A 13,090-nucleotide genomic window follows, 5' to 3' on the forward strand; every position below is an offset into this window, starting at 1 on the left:
TGTCATGGGGGCCTCCTGGAGGCGATGCCAAAGTCGAGACAAACAGGAGCCACATAGGCAGATGGGACACTCAGGGCCTTCCCAGAACATCACCAGGATAGAAGCCCAGAGGGCCTTACTGGCCTCCCCTGTGCCATGTCCACTCTCCAGGGGCCAGGGCAAGGAACTTAGCAAGCCCATCCACACTGCCTACAAATGACCAGCAGAGGATGAACTCGTTGGCCACGGTAGCTTCCATTTCCAACACGGAAGGAAGCCAAGAAAAGAAGCTCTTGTGGTAGAATCTCAGGCATAAATGATGGGTCGGTACATTTGGTAAAATTTGTTTTGGGGCACTGCCTTTTTTTTCTTTTCACAATGCATCCTTTTCTTTATTGTTTAAAATGTCAAGCATCCGTGTACTTTTAAGTCCTCTATCTCTAACAATGTTCTCTCAAAAATTAATGTATAAATTTATTGATAACAGCAGTATGTGTCAGAAAAGCTTCACAGGATCACCTCTTTCAGAAACATTTGATTTGTTGTTATTATAGGAATTGGTTCCAGGAGCATTCCCCCTCCACACTATACTCCCAGCCCTTTTTTTTTTTTTTTTTTTTTGGTGGTACTGGGGTTACTGGAAACCCTTCTACCTCCAGGCTACACTCCCAGACCTATTTGATATGTATTTTTTGAAAACAGGGTCTCTTAAGCCAGCGAGGCTGGCTTTGAACCTGTGTGATCCTCCTGTCTCTGCCTCCCAAGTGCAGGGATTACAAGCGTGCGCCACCACACCCGGCTCACTCCCAGCCCTTTTTATTTTTATTTTTTTGTTTTGAAACAAGGTCTTGCTTGGTTACTGAGAGTCTTGTGAAGTTGCTGAGGCTGTCCTCATACCTGCAATCCTCTGGTCTCAGCCTCCCAAGTACTGGGATTAGCATCATGTGCCACCAAGCCTGGTGCATCTGATTTTTTACTGGGGTCAGTACCTCTGTTTGCTTAAGCCAATGATATGAAGCTTTGGTAATGAGGTCAATCAGCAGTAAATTTAAGGAGCACAGAACTTTCCTGCTGCTTTCTGAATCCATGTTGTGCAGAAGGTAGTTTGTATTTTTAACTGTAAAGCCAGTTAAAAGCCCTGCCTTTTAAGTTTGGAGCCATTTCCCTAGAAACAGATGTGTGTTTTTGTACTAAAACATTCACAGTTACACTGACTGCAGTTAGACCAACAATACATGCAAAACACAAAGAAAGGGTGAAACCCAGGACACCAGCTCTTTTTGGCCTCACCTCTGACCTTGTCACCTTCTGTACCTCTGGCTCCTCTTGGGAGTCCAGAAGCAAGGACGGGGCAAGAGGTCTGTATGCCCCAGAGACTGGCACCCAGAGCCGCATCTTGCCCCGCAGGAGCGGGCACTGATGCCAACGTCTTCATCATCATCTTCGGGGAGAACGGGGACAGCGGGACCCTGGCCCTGAAGCAGTCGGCCAACTGGAACAAGTTCGAGCGGAACAACACGGACACGTTCAACTTCTCCGACATGCTGAGCTTGGGCCACCTCTGCAAGCTTAGGATCTGGCACGACAACAAAGGTAGTGGCCACTCAAGTCCGAGGGGCTCAGCTCGCTTCCCTGCCTCCCTGGCCACACCTGCACTCTCCTCGTCCGTCCCTGTCCCCGCGGGGCAGGTGGCTCAGCAGGGAGGATGTGCCACCCTGCTGCCCTCCCCAGTTAGAGCCGCTGTCCCTGGGCCAGTGTCAGAGGCTGGCTTATCTCCTCTGCTCTCTCTTCCTGGGAGACTAGTGACCCTTTGGTTTTTTTTTTTGTTTTTTTTTTGTTTTTTTGTTTTGTTTTGTTTTTTTGTTTTTGTAAAGCCAGAGCATAAATTCTACTTAGTTCAGGCATAGTTGGTTTTGTTGTTGTTTTGGTGTGTTTGTGCATGTATGTGTGTTTGTTTTTGTTAGAGATTGAACTTAGGGACATTCTACCTCTGAGCTATACCCCAGGCCCTATTTCTATTTTTTATTTTGAAACAGGGTCTCCCTAAAGTTTCTGAGAGCCTTGCTATGTTGTTGAGGCTGGCCTTGAACATGTGGGTCTCCTGTCTCAGCCTCCCAAGTACTGGGATTACAGGCATGCACCACCACGCCTGGTTAAAGCATAACAATTTTTTTTTAAAAAGGGTTAAGTTTTAGCTGGGAGAGGTGGTGCACACCTGTAATCCCAGCTACTGTAGAGGCTGAGGTAGGGAGATCACAAGTTTGAGGCTAGCTAGGGCAACTTAGTGAGACCTTGCCTCAAAATGAAAACTAGACAAAGGACTTGGGATGTAGCAGTGGCAAAAGCCCCTGGGTTTAAGCCCTAGTTCCTCCGAAAGTAAGTATAAAAAGGAAGGCAGGCAGACTGGGCTGTGGATATAGTTTCACGGTAAGGAGCTTGCCTAGAATGTGCAAGATTTTGAGTTCAATCCTCAGAACCAAAAGAAAAAGAAAGAAAAAAAGAGAAGAGAAAGAAAGAAAGAGAAAAGAAAAAAGGGCCATCTCATTAAATCACTTTCTATTTTCTATAAAGGATTATACTTGTTTGTTTGTCATAGTAAGACTGAAAGTGGTTAAATTCACTTAAAAACAATGAAATAGGATGTAAGCTAAGTGGGAAATTTATTTTTTTAACTTTAAAGCACATAAGCAGTACTGCGTCACCTCTGTAACTATGATGATATTCATGTTCCCAGAATCTCTTTGATTATCATTTTACTGGCTTTGGGCCTGTCTGTCCTCTCTGGCTTTGGGCTACTCCGCTCTATTGTATTTATTAGTCACGTGGTTTGTTATTAACTCCCCCTCCTCAGTGCAGAATGCTTTCCTAATCTTCCCGTCTCGTCTGGCATTAAACCCTGTCTCTGCCCACATTTTCTCTGTGCCTTCTCAGATTTGCTCAGTCTCCACCTCCATCGCTGCTGTCCTTAAGCTGTGGCTCTCCTTACTCCTTCCTGGTCTCCACTGCAGACCCACCTGTCCATCATGGTCTCTGATGAAACCTGACTCAGCAGCTGGCAACCTCCTTTTTCTACAGGAGCTGTACTATTTAGTTTTAATTGGTTATATGGCTAAAGTAGGCTTCCCTAACACTGGCTAAGCCCAGATTAGGCATAGAAAAAAAAATGGCCATTCTTTGAACCAAGACAATAATGAATACATGAACATCGACAATTTTCTTATTTTCTGAGTATCCCTCCAGTCGTTCCTATGCAGAACATCTAAAGTCTTCCTCATGTGCCTGAAACTCTGCAAGGTATGAAAGATACAGATATTTGATTCTTTAAAAATTGTGTATGCCTGCAATAGATGCATCTTATCATTTTATCATTCCTCTTTTTTGTAACCAAGGACAACTGAGGCCCTTGGAAGTTAAAATATTGTTCTTGGAACCAAACAGTAGGAAAGAGACGCAGTCAGCCCCCCAACCCCAGGTCTTCTGGAGCCCATTCTGGCCTGCCATGCTCTGCCAGCCCATCCTGCCATCCCTGCACCCTCACCCACCAATGTGCCAGAGGCTTAAAGGGAATGAGGGGCGGCCTCCTCCAGCTCTCCTTGCTATCCTCCCCAAGGTGTTTATTATCATGATGCACAGGGGTCCACCCTGTCCAGAGAAATGTGCAGTGGGAGGGGATGCTTCTTCCTCACTTGTCCATTCCAGAGGCATCATGGATCTGTGGAATGTGCCTGCAAAATGTTCTCAAGTACCCACACCAAATCCTCTTTCCCAAGAAGGAAGTGGCACAGAAACCCTTGAGTTGATCTCCCCACCCCTCTTATCCATCATGGTTGTCTTAGGATCCGTCACAGAGTGGCTGGTGGTTGAAAGATGGATGCTCTTCACAATCCTGAAGACCATCTTCACAAGATAGCCACAGTGGATCGGCCATTCAGGATGAGTGTAAAAACACCAAGACATCTGTGTATCTATCTCCACAGGTACAGAAGAGCCTGACAGATTAGATCAGCAGGGAAGGGGTGAGGACAGGAGCACAACAGAAAGCATAGTGAAGACTCAAAAAATGTTATCTCCTGCAACCAGGAGAGAGCTAAGAAATACCAGGCCCTTTGACCCTGTTCTGTCATAGCCTCTACCTCAGAAGCAACCAAATTGGAGAGACTTGGAACCTGAGAAGGAAGAAATAGTATTCCCAGGCAGCCTATGCCATCTTATAGAAAAGAATATTATATAGGCTAGGATGATCTCCCTCTTCCAAGAAGAGAAGACAATTTCAGAACCATTTATAGCATGAATGTTTCATTCCTGGCGGGTAAGGGTGGTATGGAGGACCAGAAAGACTGAGGATGTTTGTGTTAAATAAAGACCACACTTTTGGAGAAATTATTTAACAGTCTTGGGGGGATTGTGGAACTGTCTGGGTTCTTATTCTTCAACTGGTTTCTTTTAACTGTGGACTCTACAGCCTACTCTAGGGTTCCTGGCTTGTGGCTGACCACTCTCAATCTGGCCTGTTATCAACACCAAGATGCTTGGCAAGATGGTCAGCAAAACAGTCCAGATTACTGTGAATTTTACCCCCAGCTGACAGCATAAAAGAAAGAGGGCTTCTACTTGAAGATCAGAGCTCATCTATATCTTCTGCCTGCAAAGGCTGCTTCTCTCCAGCTCCATTCCACCCGATTCTGAGCCCACCTATCTAAGCCTTTTACTACTTGGCTGATTTCTCCTTCAACTCCTTCTCAGTTTTCTCATGAAGAACCTTCCAGAGTCTGCTTGAGCATTCCTGTTTCCATGCCATACCTTTCTCCCAATCTAGGAAAGCAGAAGCTCATATATTTGAGTAGAATGTTCAAAATGTCACACAGAGACATCTCAACACTTAGGAACAATGTTCATTTCCAGTGATGTGTAAGTTTCCCCCTTTTTAATTTTTCTCCTCCTACTTAACATGACCTCTCCTTAGTAAAAAATAAGTAGTTTGAACCCTTTACTTCTGTAGCCCTAATAATCCTCAGTTTTAGCATTGGTCAAACAGGTTTACCAGGTGAGTCAAAGTTTTCATTTGCTCTGCTTATGTTCATAAATGACCTCGTGAGTTACACATAAATTTTAGCGAATAGGCAAATCCACAAAGATGTAACATGTGAAGAAAAAGGATCAGCTGTTCTTGTTAAGCGTTTACTGTTAGCCATGTGATCAGTGCTGAGGATAGAATAATGAACAGCAGACAAGGTCCCTGCTGTCATGAAATGAATTATAACAAAAATACGTTTTTTGGATAAAGTAACTAATTTAGATAATGATGCGCCTCTAAAAATGGAGGTCCCCAGGGTGCGAGACTGAGGACTCAGAAAAGACCTTTCTGAGGGAATATTTAAGCTGCGACCTGAGAAATGAACAGAAAGTCTTGGATGAAGTGTAGTGTTTGCTAAAAATTGAGAAGCACATTAGAGGTGGAGTGAATAGCAAATATAAAACTCTGAAATAGACGAAATTTTGATATGTGCAAGAAACTAATAAAAATGAAGTCAAGATTGACCAAAAATAGGGAGTGGGAGGTAGGAACTAAGAAGTAGACAGGAACCAGTCCATGCATTATAAGCCATATCAAGATCTGAGCCTTTATCCTAACTGTACTGAGAAATCATCAAATTATCTAAGAACAGGAGTCACTCGGGATAGATCATTGTACCGACAGTGGGGAATAAGTTGGGTGGAGAAGAAAATTAATTCTGGAGGATGATTAAGAGATTGGTGGGTGAGGATGGTGTTTTGCAATATGATAGTAGTAGTGGGCGTGGAGAAAAGTGTAGATATATTTGAGAAATATTTAAGGTGCAGATGAGGATGCTGGAGGTCTTTCTTCAAATTAATAAGTTTAATTTGAAGACCGGGGAGACCTAGGTTCATTATGTTCAATAATGGTGGGATCTTATCTCAGCAGGAAAGCTAGTTGGAGGATATTGAACTAAGAGTTGTTAGTGCAGAGACAGTACTGAAACCACAAGAATTAGTAGATCCAGAGAAAGCATGGCTTGAGGAAAACAAGAGTGGCTTAGATCAGATTCCAGAGAATTCCAGAATTTGAGGTTATATGATGAAAGAGAAGGAAGAGGATGGAGAAGAAGAATCATCTCCACAGTTTGAACTTCCAAATTAGGATGTGTTTGGGAGAGAGGCCCTCCCTGGGGAAACTCTGCGATGCTAAGGACTCCTTTGCCAGTCATGAAATCTCAAGATGTGATGTATTGGTCCCTGATTCCAAAGTTTCCTGGACATAAATTTAATAGACAAAACATGAAGCCAAGTTTGTTTTCAAACAGCAAAGCAAGTCAAAATATTTAAAATGCTTATTTCTCCCTAGCAAATTCTCAGAGTCCCCTGATGAGAAATTATGTTGCATGGCCAACCATTTAAGTCACTGTACTGAAGAGAATGAAGGGGAAGATAAACAGTGGTCTGTCATTCATGGATCCATGTTTATCAGATGAAGCACCCTTCATTGCTTCTTGAATACTTCCCAGTCACACACACACACACACACACACACACACACACACACACATGCACACACACAATATGTCAGGGAACTTTTCTCACCTAGCCTCAGCCTCTTTGCTTTCTTCATTTTGTAATGCAGAATTATCTTTTTAGTCCTGATTATTCCAATCTATCCTGACGATGGTGAAGGTAGTACATTTGCATTTGTGCAATAGGGACTCTCTAAGATTAACTATTTCCATTCAAAAAGGTTTGGATTTTTTTCACTCTCTTCTCTTTAGTAGCTCCAAGAACTCTGAGTCCAATCTTTGTTTAAATTATTTTTTTTTGGTGTGTGTGGTACTGGGGGTGGAACCCAGAGGCTTTTTACCTCCGACCTATGCTCCCAGACCTTTTTTATATTTTTTATTTGGAAACAGGGTTTCACTAAGTTGCTGAAGCCTCACTGAGTAGCTGAGGCTGGCTTTGAACCTGTGCGATCCTCCTGTCTCAGCCTCCCAAGTGCAGGGATTACAAGCATGCGCCGCCACGCCCGGCTTTGTTTAAATTTTACCTTGCATGAAATCAGTTACATATTTTAGACAAGCTAATAATTATTCATAAGATCCCCAAGAAAGCTGGGCATGGTGGCACATGCTTGGAATCCCAGCATTTGGGAGGCTGAAACCGGAGGATCGCAGTTCACGGACAGCCTCAGCTGCTTAGTGAGGCCCTCCGCAACTTAGTAAGACCCTGTTTCAAAATAAAGAATAAAAAAATAGGGCAGGGGATGTGGCTCGGAGGTCAAATGCCCCTGGGTTCTATCCCCAGACTCACACACACAAAAAAAAGATCCCCAAGAGATGATGTTTACACCTGCAACTCTCCTCTCCTGATAAATTCAGTGCCTCTTTTGAAATCCAGACTAACTATTGCCTTCTTAATGAAGTTCCCTGTTTACCCAAAATTAAGTTAGTTATCCCCTACCCTGTACTCCCCAATTTTTCTATTCATACCTCTACTTGTAGCACTTATAATGTTGAGTTGTAATTGTCTTGGTAATTACAACTGGCAGGCTTTGAGTCTCTCAAGGGTAGAGATACTCTTTGACTGGCATTTGTATTTCCAGTGCCTTTTGCTTCATAGGTCTTTAATAATTTTGTGAGTGAATGAGTAAATTGATATTGAAGAACAGCTTGTATCAGTTTCTGGATCATAAATGAATGACTCCATAATTTCCTCTTTTCTAGACTTCCTCAAATATTTCTTTCTAGATGTTTGAAATGTTTCCAGATGGAGCACATCATATCTGCCACTCTTAGTAAATCATGTATAATTATCCAAAAGTAGGTTAAACAGTGTGCCCCTGCCCCCATTCTTGCTTGCCCCAAACCTCAGAATGTATTTGGAAATAGGGTCCTGGTAGATAGAATTAGTTAAGAATATTGAGATGCAATTGTCCTAATTTAGGGTGGTCCCTAAACCCAAAGATAACTTATATTCTTATAAGAAGACAAGAGAACATGAAGACAAGTACAAAAGAGATCATGTCTGCCGGGTGTGGTGGTGCACGCTTGTAATCCCCGCGCTTGGGAGGCTGAGACAGGAGGATTGCAAGGGCTCGAAGCCAGCCTCAGCTACTTAGTGAGGCTCTCAGCAACTTAGTGAGACCCTGTTTCCAAATAAAATATAAAAAAGGTCTGGGAGTATAGCCTGGAGGTAGAAAGCCTCTGGGTTCCACCCCCAGTACCACCAAAATAAAAAATAAAGAGATCATGTCTAGAGAGGGATTACAAGGCTCATGAAGGTGGCTGGGAGCCACCAAAGCCAGGAAGAGGCAGGGAAAGATTCCTCTTTGGAGCACTGAAATAGCCAATGGCCCTGCCAACTCTTCGATTTCCAACTTCTGATCTCCAGAACTGTGAAATAATATTTTTGGCTTTGTTTTGTTCTAAGCTACCAGGTTTGTGTTAATTTTATATGGCAGCCCTAGAAAAACAATACACTGTGGAAAAGCCTTCTAGGGAATAGTAAAGACTTACCTAGAGCCTTAATTCTGTTACATCTCTGCAGTAAAGAATCTGCCTCAATATTTGCTGCTGGGTGGGAAGACACTCAAAGGCCCTGGACAAGATGAAACACCCCAAACCAGAGCACAGTCCTGTCAGAGGCCCATGTTAGAGCAGAGTCATAACACTCAAGGTGGGACCAAGTTGTGGTCTGTTTAGCAAACATGTTGCTTCTAACATTTACACCTGGGGTTTCCACAGCCCTGATATCAGTGTAGTGGTAACTGGAGCACAAAAATCAACTAGTTTATGGGCATATAAAGGGTAAAGATGTAGAGCTGATAGACACCACAGACCAGCTTCTGATTCCAGGAGTTATTCCAGCCCCTGGAATAACTTGTCAGGTTAATAACCTGACTCCCAACATGCACCCTGCATAATTATGTCTCCCTGCCTATGGTTAGCAAACCCTTCCATTCTGACCTTCTCATTGAAAGTTCTTCTTCTTGCCTGCCTTACTTGAACCCTCACCCAGAACAGTCAGCATGTATGTGATTACATTCTGTCTCCTTTACTTGACTATCAGCGCCACAAGTCCCATTGTCTTGTTCATTGTTCTTTCCTGATGCCTATCACACTGCCTGTGACATAATAGGGACTTAATATAGTTTAATAGAATGTAATTATACTCCACTTTCAGTCTCTCAATTCCTACTCTGTCTTTTCATGCCTCAATTCAGTTTTCTCCAGAATCAGAATTTCCCTTGCTTAAAAAAAATAAAAGAATCTTGCCCATAAACCTTAGGCCAATAACTAAGTCCTTCAATACCCTCTGTCCATTATCTCAAACACTGCTTGTGAAAACAGCTAGACTTTCTGTTTTCTTGTTGCAGTTTTTACTATGCAAAAAAAAAAAAAAAAACCTGACAGTCCATTAATCAATTCTTTCTATCTGATCCTAGTCAAAATCTGCAAGGAGGCTGTTCAGCACCGCGGACAGCTCCACACAGTTACAACAGGGTAGCTAGTTGCTGTTAACATTATTTAGATGCTAGGCTCCCTCAAACGCTTGACATTCACCCCACAACCACCTTAAATAGTCAAAGAGTACTTGATCACCTTCACCTCATAATGGCTTGAAGAAATCCTGGCTTATTAATGTGGTCCTCTTTCCCTGATGGGCAGAGAATTGGGCCTCCTTCTCTCCAGCCAGATTTAGATTCTGAAAGCAGAATGATACCATTGGCAGGCCTTCAGGCTCAGCAAAAAAAAAAAACAAAAACAAAAAAAAACAAAAAAAACCCCCTCTATATCCTTTCTAAGCCCAAGTTGCTGAAATACTAGGGTCATGAGAGCACCAGAGAAGTCAGGGCCCTATGCCCAACTCTCTCTTTAGAGTAACCTTCCCCTTTAGGGATGAAAATTTAAATATTAATACAAGCAAGAGATCTTTAAGTTCTCTCTGTGTTATATTTTTGTATTTAGTTTAAAGTGCTTTTAAAATACTTGAGATTAAAATACTTTTTTTTCTTTTTTTATGGCACTGAGGATGAAACCCAGGGGCATTCTACCTCCTAACTACACCCCCAGCCCTATGTTTTATTCTTTATTTTGAAACAGGGTCTCACTGCGTTGCAAAGGCACTCACTAAGTAGCTGAGGCTAGCCTCAAAATGCAATCCTCCTGTTTCAGCCTCCTAAATGTTGGGGTCACAAGTGTGTGCCACCACACCTGGCTAGATTAAAATACTTTTAAAGATACTCTTCTTTGTGCATCACAGTCTTATGGTCCCACATCATCGTGTAGCTCAGCGTGGTAGTGACATCTGTGCACACAGCCATTGCTGAGTTTCCCCTGGGCTCCCTCCCCACTCCCCCACTTCATACAGAACACTGAGATTGGCACTGCTATTCTCCCATATGTACATAATGCATGCATAGAAATTTATGAGGAAAAATGTATTTTGAGAGTCTTCCACAAAAAAGATGAGGATTCCTGAATACATACCATGTAAGTGAGGTTACAAACGTTTAGTGCTAAGGTATAACAACTTTCTCTTTCCCTGAATAGATCTTTCTCTTTATTTGTGTAATCAATAGTTGTTTTGATGAAAATTTTAAACACGCACAAGAGTGAATGGACTAGTATAATGAACTTGCATGTGCCTATCACCAAAGTTCAACAATTATCATGATTTATTACATCAGCTCTAACCTTTTTCTTATTGTGACTTCCTTTTGCTTACTAAAGGCTATAAAATAAATCCTAAGCTTCATGTCATTTCACCTCAAACATATTTAGTATATTCTTCTTTTAAAATGAACATCTTTTTTACAAAATCACGTGACCATTGTCATACTTATGGCTTCTGTCATTCAATTTCTACTTCATCATGAATTTCCCCAGTGTGTGTAATATGTAAGTTTCCTCAACACTTCAAATTTTCTATGTACTGTATACTGTAGAAATACTGTTTATCAGTGTAAAGTAGACAGGGATTCCCATTCTTACTCATATTAACATCAAATAGCAGTTGTGAGACTGATTGCTTCATTATAAATTTTTCTTATAACTCTTTATCTAATGGCTTTATCCAGTGATGATCAATTAGAGTTACAAATGGGACTTTATTATTCTGTCATTTACTACCTACTTACTAGCTGGGATTCTCTTTAAAAAATTGTTCCTAAGGCTATTTGATTACCATGAAATATAGTTCAGAGAGGAAAATCAAGATAAATGATTAATTCTTCCCATTACCCAGATAGCTTTTACAATATTGAACAAATTATAACTAGAGTATTTACTTTCTAATTCATCTTGCTCTTCTTTCTTCCTCTGGTTAAATTAAAATTCTTGTGAGATAAAGAATATTTCAACCACAAAATAAATGGATATAACACCGGGCGTGGTGGCATACGCTTGTAATCCCTGCACTTGGGAGGTGGATACAGGAGGATTGTGCAAGTTCGAAGCCAGCTGCGCTGGCTTAAGAGACCCCATTTCCAAATAAAAATATAAAATAGGTCTGGGAGTATAGCCCGGAGGTAAAAGGGCTTCCAGGAACCCCAGTACCACCAAATAAATAAATAAACAAATAAATAAATCTTCTTTTGAATCATGTAAACTCATTGAAATATAGAGAATCTCAGAAATCATGTATTTTAACCCTCACATTGTACAAGTGAAAAAATTGAGGCATGGAGATATTATAACATGCTTTGTTAAGTTAATATACAGAGATGGGAAACCAGACCTGCCATGTCCTAGAGTGTGACCCTGGACAGCCTTTTAGACAATGCACTTGTGAAAATGATTTTTGAAAAACGACAGAACCCTATATTATTCCATAGGTAGGGCTCATGATGGTCCCATATCTCACTTCAAACCACCCATCTATTTTTCTGAAAACGTATTATTCAGAGGAATCTTTAGCTTTCCATGGCTTATTTCTAAAGAAGAAGTTACCTGGTGAAGTGGCTCTTTCTACCTGAGCTGAATCCTTGATGGTTTGCACTGAAATAAAGAGCTAACAGTTCGTTTTTAAATGTGAAAGTAATATATCACTTCTCTGTTTGTTGAATGCTAATTCCATGACCCTATGATATATTTAAGAGTACATAACAGCTGGATGTGGCTGCATATGCCTGTAATCTCAGTACTTGGGAGACTGAGACAGGAGGATCACAGGTTCACAGTTAGCCTCAGCAACTTAGCTAGACCCTGTTTCAAATAAAATAAAATAGAGTTGGGGGTATACCTTCAAAGTAGAATGCCCCTGCATTCAATCCCCAGCAACACACACACACACACACACACACACACACACACACACACACACGGTTTCCACTCCCTCCACTCCCTAAAATCTAACTGGAGAAGACATACATATAAAAATAGTCATAAAAGAATGCACAGTCATGGCCCCAAAAGCAAACATTTCTCAAAATATCTGTGTTCATGACCAAGAGAATAAACATGCAAGGGAATTTCAGAGGGTCTCATGAATGAGGTGAGACTAAGTTGTCCTGAGAACAGGCAGGCATTTGGGGCTGTGGACTAGCTTGAAGTGAGCATGAGAAAGGTAGATGCCAAAGGGATCTCTAGCAGATCCATCTTGCTGGGATAAGGGATTTACATATGGCCTCTTCCTTATTGAATGGAGTTAGGCTGAAGGTCCTAAATATTTACATGTTTACAGTCCTTTATAACATTTAATGTACAAAGCTCCTGAAGAGTGACAGGCAGTAGGTGGCATGCTGAAATCCAGGGGCATCCAGCTGCCGGCCTCTCTCCCATTCAGAGTCTGTTGTCTCCTTCTGCCTGAAAAGAATGGAACCCCACAGTGGTTGAGTTTTTAAACCATTTTCTGAAAGTAAATTTTATCACATTTGAGGTAAAATAATCAATTCTACTAAGACAGGCCCTTCCTCCTAGATGGGACACAGATTCTCTCTCTCTCTCTCTCTCTCTCTCTCTCTCTCTCTCTCTCTCTCTCTCTCTCTCTCTCTCTCTCTCCCACCAGTGCCATTCTACCATCTTTAGACCTAGTACACACTCATGCATCTGACAAACATTTATTAGATAACATGCCAAGCAGTGTGCTTGCTCAGCATTGGCAC

General features: G+C 41.8%; 1 protein-coding gene across 3 annotated transcripts in view; it reads left to right on the plus strand.

Moving 5' to 3' along the window:
- Window positions 1-13,090, plus strand: part of LOXHD1 (lipoxygenase homology PLAT domains 1) — a gene marked incomplete at both ends in the record, with an annotated part of 168,985 nt that overhangs the window by 143,422 nt on the left and 12,473 nt on the right. For all 3 annotated transcript variants that reach the window (XM_080714787.1, XM_080714788.1, XM_080714789.1), the window contains one exon: window positions 1,387-1,572. In XM_080714787.1, coding sequence (XP_080570913.1) covers window positions 1,387-1,572 — 186 coding nt within the window. The remainder of the gene's footprint in view (window positions 1-1,386; window positions 1,573-13,090) is intronic.

The sequence above is a fragment of the Muscardinus avellanarius genome, assembly GCF_963383645.1.
Source record: "Muscardinus avellanarius genome assembly, chromosome: 17".
In the NCBI taxonomy this organism is placed as follows: domain Eukaryota; kingdom Metazoa; phylum Chordata; class Mammalia; order Rodentia; family Gliridae; genus Muscardinus; species Muscardinus avellanarius.